Below are 17459 nucleotides of genomic sequence, written 5' to 3'. Positions count from 1 at the left end.
AATAAAATCCACGTGGGTCATGTTATTTGCACTTGCGCCCCTGTAAGCATTTGCTGTTATCACAGTTCAATTATTGAGCCTCTAAGACCATTTTTAATTAAACTGCTACCATTTTATAAAAAAATTATAGTTTTTTTCTCTTACTTTTTTAGTAAAAAGAAGAAAAAAAAAAAACTTACTCGTTTTAACATATAAAACAAACCAGAACATTAAAATTGCAAGGACCTATAATCGAATGACATTATGTATTATGGTTTATGATACATTTATAAAATAAATTTCGGATTGAAATACATGTAACAGATACGGACAGAGAAACAGAGTAACAGATATGGACAATAGTCCCCTATTTTTTCTGGTCCATGCAATAGGCCTTTTAGATGGGCCGTGGTTGTGGTTGGGTGGCCCAAATGAGGAATGAGAGCCCAAACAATGTGACATGAAATTCTCGATCACCTTGAAGCCACGTGTGAGGGGTATTATCGGGATAGCGATGACCAAATCTTAATGTTACCAACCGCTGAGGAAAGGAGACCCAGTGGGTATTAGAAGAGGGTTTCCTCTGGGAACAGAACAAAAGGCGCACACAACACAATCTCAATCGTCACAAAGTCTCAACCCAACCCAACCCAAAAGAAAAATACAAAGAAGCCCTAGAAATGTTTTAGAAGCAGTTTCTCACTCCCCCAAATCCCAACCTCTTTTCTTTATGATTGTTTTGGATAATACTTTTGCTCATACTCGATTTTAATTTCGCTTATTTGTTTTTTTCTCTTTTGGATATTTTTTTCTGCTTCGGTGTTTTCAGGAAATAAGGGATAGGAGTAATAAAAGAGAGTGCATTGGTTTTCGTCGTTCGGTTCGCGCGACTCTAATATTCGATGCCTCTTTGTTTCTTTTCCTCTCGCGCTCGCCTTTCTCTTCTCAAATTAGGGTTTCCGTAAGCCAACGTCGTTCTCGATTCTTCACAAACTATCATCATTGTGAGTATTTTTCTCTTCTACTTCTCTCTCTCTCGGTAAATCAATATTTATTTTTAGGTGTAAATTGTTTTTATTCCGCTATTAGTTTTTATTTTGATATTTGCATGTTTCTCTGGATCTTGCCGTTGTCAATTTGAGGTTCACTTCCCTTTCGTGACGGAAATCTCTCGTCGAGGTTGTGGTTTTGACAGAATTTGTGTGCGTTAGCTTTCTTTTCACGTGGAGTTAGGTTTACTGTGATTTTAGGGGAAACCGTGTTGTTGCTTGAATTGATGGGTTGTTTGGTTCTCTGTTGGGCGAATTGAATTGCTGACTCCAGGTTTGGGAAGGTGATTTGTGTTTGGACATAATGTCGTCGAAATATCAGATTCTTGACAACCGGCCCATTCATCAGTGGAAGGTTACGGAGCTGAAAGAGGAGCTAAAGAGAAGGAAGCTAAGTATTAAAGGTTTGAAGGATGATTTGGTCAAGCGATTGGACGAAGCTGTTCGTCTTGAAAGGGAGGCTGCTGAGGCTTCCGAGAAGGATGAGGCCAATGGGTTTGAAGGTCATGTAGATGATGGGGCAAAAGATTCAGAGAAAGTTACTGTGAATGCTGAAGTGGTTGGTACAATTGATGGGCAAGGTGTGAAATCTTTTGAAACTGCTGGAAAGGGGAATAGTGGTGTAGCTGAACCAATTGAAACAGAAAACACAGGAAAGACTTCGGATGTTGTGGATAATGACGGCAGTAAGATTGACAAGCAGGATGGTGCTGCCGTCCAAGTTGACATTAATAATAGTTTGTCTGCTGTGGATCAAGAAGTTGAACATACGGGCTTGCCAGCCAGTGTTGATTCTACAAATGTGGGAGAGGAGGCAATTGCTCATGCTTCTACCATGGAGACCACCATTACAGTCACTGAGAAGGTACTAACAGAAGTAGTAGTCAGTGGTCAGGATTCTTCTAGTGCAGAAAAGAATAATGAGGATTCAGCAGCAAAGCTGGAGAATGTAGAGTCAAAGGTGCAGGTGGATAATGAGGACACAAAGCCCCAACTGGATTGTGAGATAAAGCCCCTGTGCGAGGATCTTGTGCCCGACTCTTCTGTTCCAGAAAACCAGGTATCTGAGGTCAACCCTAGTTTAGGGTCTCAAGTAAAATATGATTCTATTTCTACTGATTCTGTGTCAATTAATCAAAAGAATGAACTAAAGGATACTATAATTACTGATAATGTCAAATTAGAACAAGATATTGTTAAGCCAGAGATGGTGGAAGAACCATCATCCAGAAATGATGTACCTGTTTATGATGAATCACATTCAATGGATGTTGGAGGGCTGCATGAGAAAAAGGCATCTATTGAAGAAAATAACAATAATGTTTCAAGTCCAGACTTGAACAAGACCAATAGCAGTGATGATGTGTGGTATCCAGAAAAGTTGAACTTGGACAGAAGTTCTGGTGATGATTCCATGGAAGAGGATTTGCCTGAGACTAAGCAAATTGATTCTAAGTTTAATGTTGATCAACTTAGAGACAAAGTGGAGGGTATTGAAGAGCCTATTGTGAAGGAGGAAAGCAGTACTATAGTTGTGGGAGATGGTGGATATGCAGGAAGAAGTCATACCCACCAAGATCTTGACATGAGTCCTGCTGCCATGACTGCTGAGAAACGAAAATTTCATGGTAAGCCTCTTATTTTTCTGTCCTCTGAATGGACACTTTTTTAATGGTTGTTCTCCTATAAGGCAAGAAAGAAATTATGTGCACTATATGTTGCGCTGCTGGCCTGTTGTGTTATTTGTTTGTAGTTTATATACTTTCTTTGTGTATTCATTAATCACCCTGAATTATTTGGAATGTTTTGTTACAGAACAAGGATCAGTTGGGAACAATGAGCCTGCCAAAAGGCAACGCAGGTGGAACATTGAAACAGTTAAAGGTTCAGATCCACAAAGCACTACTCCCAGGCCTGCTAATACACCCAAGGATGAGCCAGTTGCTCTGAAACGCAACTTCTCTAGGTCTGATTCCTTTGCAACCGATGATGCACCTAAAGAACGTATTGGTGAGTTAACATTCTTCTGATTAGGGTTAATCTATGAAGCACCGATACTCCTATTTCTGGTAAAATGGTTTTGCATTAATGGATATCAAATTTCAATTCCTAGTTTGTAGATCAAATAAATTGCTGGCTATTCCAAATTTTTTTCCTGTACACTTCTCAAAGTACAAGTTGTGCACATTTTATACTCATGCATTTGTGGAGGTTTTTATTTGAAGATGGATAATCACTTGGTGGTTGATTTTAATGCTGTATGCATTTAATAAGTGAGACAAGGCTTGGTTGTTGGTTGCTGTTGTGTGCATTTACATAGGTGTATTTTTGTCTATGTTGTACAACTTGTTTTTTTTATGAATTACTCTGTTGTCATACTGGCATGGGTTCTGTGTCTTCTATTCAAAGTCTGAATGTTCTTTTTTTTTTTTTTTTAATCTTTGGCAGTTCCATCGTCACAAAGGTCCCCCACTAATTCCCTCAGGATTGATCGTTTCCTCCGTCCATTTACCCTAAAAGCAGTGCAAGAACTTCTTGGTAAGACTGGGAATGTCAACAATTTCTGGATGGACCAAATAAAGACTCATTGCTATGTCACTGTAAGACAATTCTTATCTCTCTGCCTCTGCAACTGTAAATTTCCATGTGACGTTATTGCTTTCGTCTTATGGTTCTAAGTAATGTTTTGTTGATTTCTTGGCGATATAGTACTCATCCATTGAAGAAGCCATTGAGACAAGAAATGCTGTGTATAATTTGCAATGGCCGCCAAATGGTGGGCGTCTCTTAGTTGCTGAGTTTGTTGACCCTGAAGAAGTGAAACTGAAATTAGAAGCTCCTCCCACTCAGGCTGCCTCTGTCAGCAATGTTCCAACAGTTCCTCCCACACCACCCTCCTCACAGCCAGAGCCTTCCCCCCGTCCACACAAGGAGCAGCATCCAGTTCCAGCTACTCTCCCACCTCCACCACCATTGTCAAAACCCCCACCACTTGCAAGAGACCGGCTTCCATCCCCACCGCCACTTCCTGAAAAAGTTGACCCACCTATTGTCACTCTGGATGATCTTTTCCGCAAAACCACGGCAACTCCTCGGATCTACTATTTACCTTTGTCTGAAGAGCAAGTTGCGGCTAAACTGGCGGCACAGGGTAAAAGCACGAGGCAGTAGGCAATTCTTCCCTGGCAGCTTTTACTGATTGTTATTTTTGGTCATCGTGCTGGTTAGTGGTATGGAAGTATTGCGAATGCATATTGGCAGGTCTGTTGGTGTTTGCCTTAGGAAGAAATTGTCATTGCCAATGCATCTTGAGACTTAAATTTATTTAGTTTTAGATCATGAACTAAGAGCTACATGGGTTGATAGATTTTGCCAAATGTTTGAACTAGGCTAAGTGAATCTTTACAAGAAACATCTTCAACTTTTATGAAAAAAATTGACATTAGATTATGTTTCTTGTTTGCCTTGGAACTGAATTGATGAATCGTGGGGCTAATGGTACTTTGCTTTTCCTTGATATTCGTTTTTTTTTGTTGGATATCAAAGCAATTTGTTTATGGGTTATATTTCACACGATAAGTTTTTACAAATTTTTTTCATCTCATCACTCTTTACCCTTTCAGTTTCTCGTAGTTGTAACTTAAGTTGTCCAATTTTTTTGGGTACAAATAGCATTTTTCTTTATTTACCATTCTTGACCTTCATGATTGGTATAAAAACATCAGAAGATACATGGTGCGAATAGATACATGGTTATATATACACTAACTAATATAGCTATGTTTGTTAGAAAATAAGACTATGTTAATGGACTTTTTAAGCTTAAACAAAATTAATATGATACAAAGTTAAATTATAATTTCTTACTGCATTTCGTGACCGAATGCAAGCCCATTGGAAAACAAGCCCATTGGAGCCTCTAACGTGCAGATGTCACCTTGCTCGTTTATAATATTGGTGAGAAGGAATGCAATCCACTATTTCAAAAGCTAAAGTGATTATTTGTTCACGTGACTTAATGCAGCTACACATTTTCAGTTTAACATCGTTGTCGAAATAAGGAGTTTGGAGTGTAAATGTGATTGACATTAATCATTTATCTAGATCTCTCACCATTTAATTACTTATCTATTGGTTCCTCTTCTACATATTTCTCAGAAGAGGTAATTCTACGTCTGATGAAGTCACTTTAGTGTAAATAGTTAGTGTTGGCAGTTGTATAACTGGTGATAGAAATTAAACTGATTTGATCTCCCTTGAAATTTATGAAACCTACTCAAATACCTTATGGTTTATTTTGTCAAGGGATTTGTGTCTCAAACAAATTTAAACGGAAGGGGATGCTTTGCCTTCATAAAACTCGAGAGGGTTTAATGTAATAATCTCCAATTTTTAAAGGAGAAGAAAAATGGTTTGCTTGGAGGATTACTTGGTGAAAGAATCGTCACACAATCCTAGAGTAAATATGGTTATGGTAGCATCCCACCAGTACCACACTCGCCTCATATGGCGGCACATCAGACACTGCAAATTACTCCACATCAATCGTATCAGTAACACAGCAAGCCCCAGCACCTCCTGGTTTTCGGTCACTTCAGCTACCTCCTAATCATCAGCATTCTATATGAACTCATATTGAAACAAGCGAATTTTGTAGATTTGGAATTTTATTTGTGTGCAAAGGCTACAATGGGAGGACTGGAGCTGGCATCTGTTGGAAGCAAGACTAGTAGATGTCCCAAGGATGTGAAAAGAAACTAACTTGCCCGAGATTCTGACTGAGTTACAAATTCACTCGACCACTAAATCTAAACAAGTTTGTCAGGAAACCTTTTAATATAATGCCCGTATAATAATTGGCTAATCAGATAATTCATCGATCTCATTCCTGCGAACAGATTGGCGATCTTAGGAGCCATTCAAACCAGCTGTGCGTTTCTGTCGCCACAGTTTCCACATTTTATATCAGGTATTCAGCCAAATAATTTTTTTTATTTGAAGTTATCACTTTTCCCCGATTCAAGTCGTAAGATAACCGAGGTCACGTCTCTTGGACTGGCTAGTATATTCTGGGGATAAGTCCTTTCAATATTTTATAGATGAAATAAGGCTCCAAGGAATTGGTCACTGCCTTTCTTTGCCTCTATAATATCGTTACAGGGCAGAGTGCCAATATATTAATGATTCTGTTTCATCCTGAAAAATCTTCCACATATATTGACTTCGTTACGGTTTGTGAACTGGAGGATTAGAAAAGTATAATAAAGAAACGCACAATTTTTCAAAAGCATATTGTTTTAGGACAGTGCCTGGAATTGACTTGTGCTTTTAACAACTGAAGGGGGCAGGGCGTTGTATGTCACACTCCATAAATAGGAAGCAACCTCAGACTGTTTTTTTAGTGGACGTGATTCGATCCTATCTTAAGAAGATTTGCGATGTACTCCCCAAACCTATGAGATGGAACATCATACATAAAAAGTCATTTTAATGTAAAGGAAAACCAACCAATGCAGAAAAATAGTTTATTCATGTTCAGACACAAAGTCAAGAAATAATATCCTGAGTTTGGCTGTTTATTGATTTACTTTTTAAATTGATCAATTTTCTTCGAAAGTTTGTTGACTAGAATATAGTGAACTGAATTAAATACGACAAGTCTCTCAACGATATCTCACTCCGAAGGTAAATTGGAATTCTTTGTAGGGTTCATGAACATACATACGAAAAGATGGATGCACCCAACTGTAGCTCAGCATTTCATTGCTTTCTTCAAAAGAAAGTCCCTAACAGAGAGTGGTAAATGGTACATGATAGCCATGATGGTAGAGTAATGGCCATAGGTGAACCATGCAGGTGGATTCTTCTTAAGGACCGCAGCTACAGTGTTTTTAGCAAACTCGTCTGTAGGGGTGGATTTGGACCTCTGAGAAAAATAAGCTCTGTCTCGGATTGCTGCTTCAAAAGGCTTGAACAAGTTCCATTCAGGCATGCGCTTGTAGCTGGCTATGGCAGAATTTCCAATATTTGACTTGATAGCTCCAGGGACGACATTCACAACATCAATTCCAAAATGTCCTAATTCCAATCTGCATATGACATATGCATGTTCAACATAAAAATTGTGTAAATAACAAAGCAACATTTTTTTTTTTATAAAAACAAGGTGGTTTTTTGTTGCCTCTAGTTCATTTGGGGCAGACATGAACCACAAGTCTTAGGGTGAAAAAGTATAAAACCTTAATGTATCTGTCAAAGCATGAATAGCAGCTTTAGAAGCAGTGTAAGCTCCTGACCAAGGTCCAGAGGCCAAGGCAGAAACACTACCAATGTTGACAATCTTTCCTTGCTTCCGAGATGCCATGTGAGGAGCAACAGCCTGAACCATTCTCAAGGAACCTGCGTATGCCCAAGGAAACGTAGAATTTCAGTGTAATTCTATTTTCCAAAATCACATTCAAGTATCTTCTATGTTGGCATAACATTCCAAAAGAGAAAGAAACCCTAATTGGCTCTCATTCATCAATAGAGACACCAAAATACCTCAACAAAGGGCAGGGAACTAGTCCTTGCAAACAAATTTAGGATACGTTTGCAAAACTCAATTAAGTGATTATTCAATAAAAAAATTTTATACAGTTATTTTATATCATAAATTTGACCATTAAAATTCAACTTATTCTGAGTATTCTCACGAGTTAAATTCAAATAGATCGGAAAGAGCTTTGTTATTTTCATAAGATCTTTTGAAGAGACCTTAATCTAACATGACAGATTAAACAACAACTTCTAAAATTGATAATTCACTATTCTCTATGTATAATTAATTTCTCTATCTATTGTCAATCCTCAATTAAGTATCAATCTTCGAAGCACACCAAAAAGAAGGAATTGAGAGTAACAATACGAACCGAAGACATTGGTGTCGAAGGTGTCTTGGATTGCAGAGAGAGGAAGTTCGGCGAGTGGACCAACGCACTGAACGCCGGCGTTATTGACGAGAACGTCGATGTGACCGTATTTGTCTACAACGGCATCGACCAGTCTGCGCACGCTCTCATCAGACTGAACATCCAACTCTTGCAAGAAGACTCTGTGGTCGTGTTCCAGCTCCGCCATGCTCCGCCGCGACCTGCTGGTGGCCACCACCTGGCACTTGTTCGCTGCGAAGGCGCGTGCAAGCGCGTCGCCTATTCCTCCTGAAGAGCATCCTGTGATGAGAACCACGGGTTTCGATTGCACGCGCTCATTGTAATCATCGTCGCAATGGTGGTTCTCCATAACGTCCAAAGAGAGAGAGAGAGAGAGAGAGAACGAGGCGATGGTTGGCGTGGCGGTTGCTACAAAACAGCAATTTGCTTTTATTATTATTATTATTATTATTATTTCACTTTTTCATGCAGGAAGATGGAAAAGAGATAATCATAAATAAAATAAAAGATGCGATTATAATTTAATTTCAAAAAAGAGAAATAAAAATAAATGCAAAAAATTATTTTAATACACATTTATAAAAAAATAAAATAAATTTTTTTTGAGAAAACGTTATTACACCTACAATATAAAGTAAGGACCCACCAAACAGTGAAAATAAAGCCAACTGTTATGTTTGTAACTTATTTTATTTTTCATTTTATTTTTATTGTTTTATCATACCATTCATTATATTTTTTACTTTTTTTTTCTTTTTTAATCATTTAATATTCGTTTAATTTAAAATTAAGTAAAAATATTTTTCAATCGTTCAATTATTTAAAAATATTTAAATAAATTATTAATAATACGTTTTTATTAGAATATATATTTTATATTAAAAAGTATAAAAATAACTTTTCAACTAAGTGCAAATTAATCATGCTGTAAAACTAGTCGTTTCTGATTCTGTTAGTCCAATCAATGAAATACCTACAACTAACTTTTGTCATTTATTGATTACCATGGGTAACACAATACATTAACATTTTTTAAATGTTTAAATTTAAATATATTATTAATTATCATAAATATAACAAATTTTATTTTTTTATCCATATACTTTTTGCTATTACTCAATCATTCACGAAATTTTATTATAATAAAAAAATATCAAATAAAATCTTCTTATGTTTTAATACGTTAAATTATTCTTAGACATTAAATATGAAACATTTTAATGATTTTCACGTTTTAAAACATGAAATATACTATCTTTATTTTTTCTTTAACACATTTTAATGTAAATTATTTTGAGAAATTATCACAATATTTTTATCGAACAGTTCCATTATTTTACAAATATTTTTATTTAAGAATTGTTTAAATAGGTTCAACTTTTCTATTTTCTTTATTTTTCTCTTTTTAGTATAATTATTTAAAAAAAATTATAGTTAGATCAACATTTGTATTTGAAACATTAGAATTTGTTTAATGAATAAAAATAAGAAAAAAATAGAGTAAATTTTTATTCTATTGTGTTTTTATTTTACGTTTATTTAACCGACATGTATTCTATAAACTTTTTTTTTTTCTAAACAAAGGGGCTAAAAGCCCAGGCATTATTCTATAACCTTTAAACCTTATCTTATAACCTTTTTTAGTAAAAAATAAATCTCATAGCACAAAATAAATTTCATAAACACCCAACGGTTGCTTAGCATTTCATAAATTTCTTGAAAATGAAGTCTCTAACAAAGAGTGGTAAATGGTACATGATAGCCATGAAGGTAGAGTAATGGCCATAGGAGAACCATGCAGGTGGATTCTTCTTAAGGATAGCAGATACAGTGGTTTTAGCAAATTCATCTGTTGGGGTCGATTTAGACCCCTGAGACAAACAAGCTCTCTCTTTGATTGCTGCTTCAAATGGCTTGAACAAGTTCCATTCAGGCATGAGGTTGTAGTTGGCCATGGCAGAATTTCCAATATTTGATTTGATAGCTCCAGGGACAACATTCACAACATCAATTCCAAAGTGTCCAAGTTCCAATCTGTGTATGATATTCTAAATAATTGGACCCCAAATTGTACATTGTTGCATTCTTTAAACTTTTGTACATAACAAAGTAACAATTTTTATAAAAGCAAAGTGAATCTCTGTTGCCCCTGGTTGTTTTGATGAAGGGGAAGAAGAAAAATACCTTAATGTATCTGTCAAAGCATGAAGAGCAGCTTTGGAAGCACTGTAAGTGCCTGACCAAGGAACAGAGGCCAAGCCAGCAACACTGCCAATATTTACAATCGTTCCCTGTTTCCTCTTTCCCATGTGAGGAACAGCAGCCTGAACCATTCTCATCGAACCTTCGTATGTCGAATCAAACATACAACATAGTTAAACAAACCACACTAAGTCCTTAGCTTGTGACCATTTTCTTTTTAACCAATCTATTTAAATAAGGAATTTGCAAAGAAAAAGAAGAAGGAGAGGAAACGAACCAAAGACGTTGGTATCAAAAGTGCTTTGGATGGCAGGGAGAGGAACCTCGGCGAGTGGACCCACGCACAGGACACCAGCGTTGTTGACCAACACGTCGATGCGACCGTATTTGTCTATAACAGCGTCAACGACCCTACGCACGCTTTCATCGGACTGAACATCAAGCTCTTGCAAAAACATGCGTTGGTCGTGTTCCAGCTCCGCCATGCTCGACAGCGACCTGCTTGTCGCTACCACCTTGCATTTGTTGTCTGCGAAGGCGCGTGCAAGCGCGTGCCCAATCCCTCCCGTTGAGCAACCTGTGATTAGAACCACAGGTTTGTGTTGCTCCTCGCTGTGCCTCTCCATAGCTTACCAACAATCACAACCAAATCAAACAAAATTCCAGATTATGAATCCATCTTTCCTAACCTACGTTCCTTATAAAGTACTCATGAATCATGATGAAAATTTCGTTTGAATTAATTTGAATATTTTATTGTGAATTTAAAAGTTAACTTCATTTAAATAAGATATAATATTAATTAAAACCATACTTTATATTACTCTTACAATGGACATTGTGGCACCTACCTTATATTTATTTTGCACGAGGCTGGTAACACTATGCCAGATCGTCTGCCTTTCATCTGAGAGAGAGAGAGAGAGAGAGAGAGAGATTTTCTCTGAAATCAAAAGTTACAATGTAAACAATTACACAATTGCTAAAATAAATACTGTAAAATTATGAATAAAAAAAAATGAAAGGTTAAACTAGTTATGAATCTTTATAAATATTGATTTATTTTAAATATTATAAATAATTTGCTTTAATCTTCATAAATTTTTAATATAACCTCTACTGTTAAGAATATAAATAAGTCAAGTTAAATATTTTAAATTTAAATATAAAAAAATAAAATATCTTCAATCATGATTCATTTATTTAAATTAAAAAAATTTAAAACTTGGATTTGATTTGATTAAAATTTGAAATTTTGAAATTTTGATATTTACTTATTAAATTATTAATATTTATTCATTTAATTATATATTTATTATAGACTTTGAATAAAATTTAAATATCTTTTATTTTAAAAAAGAAATTAAAATAATAATAAAATATAATTTATATACATAAAAATAATTTATTTAAAATGAAACACTTAAAATTGAAACTAGTATATAATAATAATAATAATAATAATTAAAGTTTAATTTTTTAAGCAAATATAATAAATAAAATTACATATAATTATATATATACTAGTTATTTTCAAATTATTAATGTTAAGCTTATAAAATTTAAATTTAAATTATTTAAATAATTAATATAAATATAAATTTATTTATTTAACTGAAAAGATTAATTTAAATAAGTATTTAGTAAATTAAATTTAAATAATTCATAAATAACTTAATTATACCCCTATAATCAAAGTAAAACTTATTATATCAATAACTATATTGAAATTGTGGGAAATGTAGCATGACTTTATACTAAATAATGACATTGAATTTTTTTTAAAATTAAAAAATATGAAAAATAATTAAAACTAAAACCATATGTTCCACCCATATTTTATAATTTCAATCTTGAGACCTTCATCTTTGAGCTTTGATATTTTGTTGCCTCTTGGTAATATTTTAAAAAATAAACTAAAAATCTTTCCTGTCAAGGCCACCAACTTTACTTGTTTTTAAGTTTTTGTCCTCTGGTGATCTTAAAAGGGGGGAAAAAATATACGTTACCTCTTTGATTTTATAATATATTTTCTTGTATTTGAGGTTAAAAAAAATTATATAAGATTTGATTGATATCTACGTCAAACACATATTTTTAATTTTTAATTAAATTAACATTTAAAATAATTGTTTAAACCAGTAACACTCTTAATTTATTTTGTAATGCTTGGGAAACAAAATCAGTTGTACATTTTTTTTGGGGACTTATAATCAGTAGTTCTTTAACTAAGTAAATATCAAACTCTAGGTGAATTTCATTTATAATACAAGGAGTTTAAATTTTAGACCAAAAATTCTAAAATCAACATTATCTTGTATAAAAATAAAATAAAATAAACTACATCTAATTATCACTTTTAGCTATAAAATTAATATGAAAATCATACCTATAAAGCTTTTAAGGAAAAAAAATTGAAGGTAAATCTTTTGTTACAAAATAGTATTATTGTTATTTTTATAAGTTAATTAAAATACACTTATATATATATATATATATAAGGTGTTTTATTATTTTTAAATAAAATCAAAATAGCAAGAAATGTAATTCCCATGCTCATTCAGAAATTTCTTTCCAGAAAATTTCAGCCTCATCTCCATCCAAAAATTTTTTTTCCAACGTCAAAGGGTTTAATAAATGGTTCCCGCAAAATTACCCAAATTCAAGTAAAAAATTGCCATATGGACCATCACACAGTGCATGCAAGGAAATATCTGCATGGTCATCTGAATGGTCCCAATCCTAAGTCATTAATCAAATTATTCATTTAAAATTAAATTTAAATACATTTTAAGTCCTATAAATATTTTTATTTTTTTGAAATTAATGTATGTATAAATTTATTAATTTTTAATATTTTGAAAAGTAAATAAATATTAATTAAAAGTTTTATTCATATTTTTCTCAATAAAAAATAAATTTTGTATCCTTTTAAATATTAGAGATTAATTATTAATGACATGTTTTATAGAAATAAATTTTAAAAATAAAAATATTTATTTTAATAAAAAATTTATTTAATTCTTAAATTATTATCTTTAACGGCTTTAAAAACGATTCACCATTTAAGAAGTGCACATATTAATGCACACTGTTCTTTTAATATATATCATTTTTAACTTTAAATGATGGATGACATACTCGCGAAAAAAATATATATTTTATTATTTATATTTAAATTATATATATTAATTATTTTAATTTTTAGTTAAATATATTTAATTCTAAAACAATATTAATTTTACTCATTTATTTATTATCTATATATAAGTATAAAATAAATATTATTTTATAAATTAAAAATTTATAAAATTAATAACTAACATAATAAATACTAAAACAATAATTTAATAGTAATAAACATAAAACACTAATATTTAAAAAGAGTACTGAAGGCCTATAGAAGAAAACAAGCTAAACATTAGTTGGTGAACATTTGATGTATATTTGATAGACTTTGCCAAAGATGGCTTGATAAAAGAAAGATCTACAAACTTTTAATCAATTAATAATTTTTCATCTATGCAATAAAACATCTACTATCTTAATAAAAAAAAAGAGTTACAAAAGCTATTCAAATTGTTAACGATAAAAAGAAATGTAATTATATTAATTTTATTATTTACTCAGTTACTTTTTTTTTTATCAAAATAATTAAAATAATATGTCTACCAATATTTACTCTTATTTCATTTATCAAAAACTGAAAATATCAATATAGCCATTTAAAAAAAAAAACATGGCTATATTGATATTAACTTATTTATTAATTGAAACAAAGAAATTTATTAACTTATTTCTATGTTAATAATTAAATTAATATTTATTTGTAATTATTATAAAAAATAATTTATATATTCAAATGTTTCAGGTCTTCAAATACATGTTCTTTCTATTTCATAAATTTTCATTTTTTTAACTACAATAAATTTTTAAATTAAAAATATAAAATATTATTCTTCCTCTAATATTTAATCTTATCTCTTTTAATACAATTTTTAAAAAAATTAACATAAATAAAGAGTCAAAAGGAAAAAAAACCTTATTAATTATATAAATGAGAAATAAATTCAAAAAGAAAATTTATTAACTTATGTGAATTTTAAGAATTAAAATTGACATTTATTATTTATTTTAGTAATTATAAAAATATACATATTAACTATATTCTATTTTATAAAGTTATTAATTAATGCTTATTATTTTCATTTGATAATTTCTATTTTATTATATTTGTTTTAAAGACACACGTTATTAAATTTGAAAAAAATTTATTGTTAATGATAAAATACCTGCTGTTTAATTTAAAAACTGAATTTGAATTAAAAAATATATGTGCAGTGCATGTACAGTAAAAAAATTAATTTATTTTAAATTATACACTGCACTTATAAAGTCATAATTAATTTGTCCATGTCATCATTATTTATTATTAATTTTATTTTTTTATAATTCAAAATATATAACCAAATGGTTGACTTAATTGAAAAAATATTGCTTTTTATAATATATGTTATTATTAACAAATTAGAATTAAATATTTTACTTTTTGTTAAGTAATAATAAAATATTAATTTTTAACATGTATTAAAAAATCATAACATTAAAAATTAATAAATAATTGTTTATTGTTAAAATATAATTTAATATTATTAATATATTACGTATATATATATATATATATATATTATTTTTTAATACAAATTTACTTTATGAAACTTTTTAATTATTCACCCTCAGTGTAAAAAACTGATTAATATTTTAGAAACATTTTCAAATAAACTCTTACCCAAATATTTTTTTTTTACCTAATAGAAAAACAAAATACTTGTTTGATTTATATATTAAAAATAAAAAATAGTAAGTTCATAAATAATTAATTGAGTAGAGCTTCGATCATGCGTTTACTTTTTGGCAGCATTGGAATAAGTTAAGCGTGATCATGAGCTGTCATACTAGTGTCGAGTTTTTGTTATTGGAAAAAATTAAAAAGAAGCAATTTGAGGACGCTTACATATCTTAGAATCGATTTCATTTGATATTTACCTGATATTAAAAAGTATATATATTACTAAATTGTATGTATCTTTCATGGGAGACAGTTCTCTTTAAGCAGTATAAAACTACTAAAAATATATATATACATCTAAGGTCATGCTAGCTATTTTCATGAAGTTTTGCAATATAATAAAGAAAAAAAGTTTGCAAAAACATGTATACAATAAAAAAGAAAAAAGTGTGAAATAAAATGATTGATATAATAAATATAGTACAAGAATAGTAATATACAAATTTTTTTATATATATATACCAAATACAATATTATATATGTTGTTTTCTTAAACATTAAAAGAAATCAAAAGACAGGAAAAAAAAACATGAATAAAGGTTCCTCATAATTTTTTAGAATGAACTTAAATTTAAAAATATGACTGATGATATTATATTTCACAATTCTAGTAACAAAATAGCAAACTTTAGGGCTAAAAGATGAAAACAACTTAAACTTAAAAATAAAATTGAAGACCAAAAAAGAAAAAGAAAAAGAAAAAAGACTCCTCATAATAAATTAATGAAAGAATTTGAATTTAAATACACAACAGGTGAAATCATATCCTACAGTTTTAGCAACAAAATAACAAACTTCAGTAAATATTAGCCGAAAGATGCAAACAATTTATTCACTAACAACTAGTAAACAGAATCTGACTATCAAGATAATCTTTGACTTATTCAAATTAATAAAAATAGTAAAAAAAAAAAGTTGACACCTTTCTAAAGACACGCTTTAACACTACTCCTACTCAAACCTGTTAAGTGGAAATGAATTGATAAAGATATCAGGAGGTTAGTTTTCAGTTGTGCAATAAACTAAACTTATATCTTTATTTTCCTACACTCATTTTAAATAGAACAACTTAACTTTGAAATGATTAGTCTTTCCATTAAACAAAAGATGGTCTGATATTGAAAGTGCTGCTTGGATATGACAAAAATTTAGCTTTAGTCTTGCTATAAGCTTGAATCTGTTAAAATATTCTTTAATCTTGATTAATAGCTCTTTCTACAACAATAAATTCAGCGTCTGCTGTTGATTGATATACAATCTCTTGCTTTTTGCAATATTAAGAGAAAACATATGAACCCATTTTGAGAAATCAACAATCATGAAACAAGTCTATTTTTATGCAACAAATCAACAATCGACAAAAACACTAATTTTTATGCCAACAAAATTACCACTCTTCCTCTTGCATAATAACGCCTTCAAACCCTGCAATTTGAGAAAATTACTGTGTTTTCAGAGCAGAGAAAATTATTTTTACTTCACATTTCAATAAACCAGTAAACAAGCATGAATTCATCTAAAATTGAAATAAAAATATTTATGTGAATGAATATATATAGTTGAAAGTTTTAAAACATAGGCGGAAAACAATTGAAACAAGTCTATTATTTGATTTAAAAATAGACAATAAAAAGACAAAAAATAATTTGTTTACAATAAAACAGAGTGGAAGATTCCAAGATTTGATTTTCTCAACAAGGAACAGAAGCAATAATAAATTGAGAGGGTTGAATTACTTACTGTTGGAATTCAATGTTAATGAAGGAAGGAGAAGAACTAGCTATGGCCTCAAATGCAGTAGTGGAGAGAGCATAGATGGTCGTGTAATGGAAGGCCTAGAAAGAGAGGAAAGTGCTTTATCGACAATGGTTATCTGAATTGCCTGGCTAAGAATGCATTTTCCAGGAACTGCTGCACTAATGCACCTTATCAGGTACTGCCTCCCACATGCTGCTCCATTGTCCCATATATCTTCCCCTGCTGCTCCAAACAAGTTGTTGGATGGAAACTGTGATGCATCTCTCCCTAAACACGCTGTTGTTGCTGTTTCATCACAACACACAGTAAGATAATCGACTTAATAGAGCCATATTAATATTTGGGTATGTGAACTTTTTTGCTTACTTCGTAAAAAGGGCGAACCATATTTGACACCAGTGCCAACATCAGCTAGAGAGTAGTAGATGAACAGCGTTGAGAGGAGAGCTAGGCGTTGGAAAGGAAGAAGAACCTTAGACATTGATGCAGATGATGATGATGTTTTCTTTTTCTCTCAGAGAGAAGCCGACTTGGCTTTCCAAAACAGAGCAGTGCGTGGTAGTGTTTATAGAGTTGTTATCAATATCAATTCAATAAATTTTGTATTTATCTCTTTTTAAATAAAATTTATACAGTAACTTATCATGTCACATTAGAATAAACTTTTATATTAGATTTTGAGATTATATT

General features: G+C 31.3%; 3 protein-coding genes and 1 pseudogene across 10 annotated transcripts; 1 reads left to right on the top strand and 3 right to left on the bottom strand.

Annotated features, from left to right (window-relative positions):
* The first annotated feature begins 531 nt into the window (after positions 1-531).
* Positions 532-4813, top strand: LOC113850567 (actin cytoskeleton-regulatory complex protein PAN1-like). 8 transcript variants are annotated; one of them, XM_027481148.1, is made up of 6 exons: positions 541-983; positions 1122-1181; positions 1303-2656; positions 2844-3038; positions 3477-3628; positions 3738-4628. In XM_027481148.1, the coding sequence occupies exons 3-6, from the start codon at positions 1333-1335 to the stop codon at positions 4197-4199; spliced, it is 2133 nt and encodes a 710-aa protein (XP_027336949.1). In that variant the 5' UTR covers positions 541-983; positions 1122-1181; positions 1303-1332; the 3' UTR covers positions 4200-4628. The 8 variants fall into 8 exon arrangements, with proteins under 8 accessions (XP_027336944.1, XP_027336943.1, XP_027336949.1 ...); XM_027481146.1 differs by having other exon boundaries at positions 558-983; positions 1122-1158; XM_027481143.1 differs by having other exon boundaries at positions 532-983; positions 1122-2656; positions 3738-4813.
* LOC113850568 (uncharacterized oxidoreductase SSP0419-like) lies at positions 4477-8366 on the bottom strand. The gene is made up of 3 exons (XM_027481151.1): positions 7940-8366; positions 7268-7427; positions 4477-7117 (listed from the first exon to the last, which is right to left on the bottom strand). The coding sequence occupies exons 1-3, from the start codon at positions 8307-8309 to the stop codon at positions 6781-6783; spliced, it is 867 nt and encodes a 288-aa protein (XP_027336952.1). The 5' UTR covers positions 8310-8366; the 3' UTR covers positions 4477-6780.
* A 1291-nt stretch (positions 8367-9657) lies between these two features.
* LOC113851301 (short-chain dehydrogenase cctT-like) lies at positions 9658-10788 on the bottom strand. Its single transcript, XM_027481765.1, has 3 exons — positions 10440-10788; positions 10145-10304; positions 9658-9994 (listed from the first exon to the last, which is right to left on the bottom strand). The coding sequence occupies exons 1-3, from the start codon at positions 10786-10788 to the stop codon at positions 9658-9660; spliced, it is 846 nt and encodes a 281-aa protein (XP_027337566.1).
* A 5959-nt stretch (positions 10789-16747) lies between these two features.
* Positions 16748-17250, bottom strand: LOC113851300 (annotated as a pseudogene).
* Between the last annotated feature and the right edge of the window lie 209 nt (positions 17251-17459).

The sequence above is a fragment of the Abrus precatorius genome, unplaced genomic scaffold (assembly GCF_003935025.1).
Source record: "Abrus precatorius isolate BTA unplaced genomic scaffold, Abrus_2018 Scaffold9, whole genome shotgun sequence".
NCBI lineage: Eukaryota > Viridiplantae > Streptophyta > Magnoliopsida > Fabales > Fabaceae > Abrus > Abrus precatorius.
Note: the sequence above shows the minus strand (reverse complement) of the source record. Positions and strands in the feature narration are given on the sequence as shown.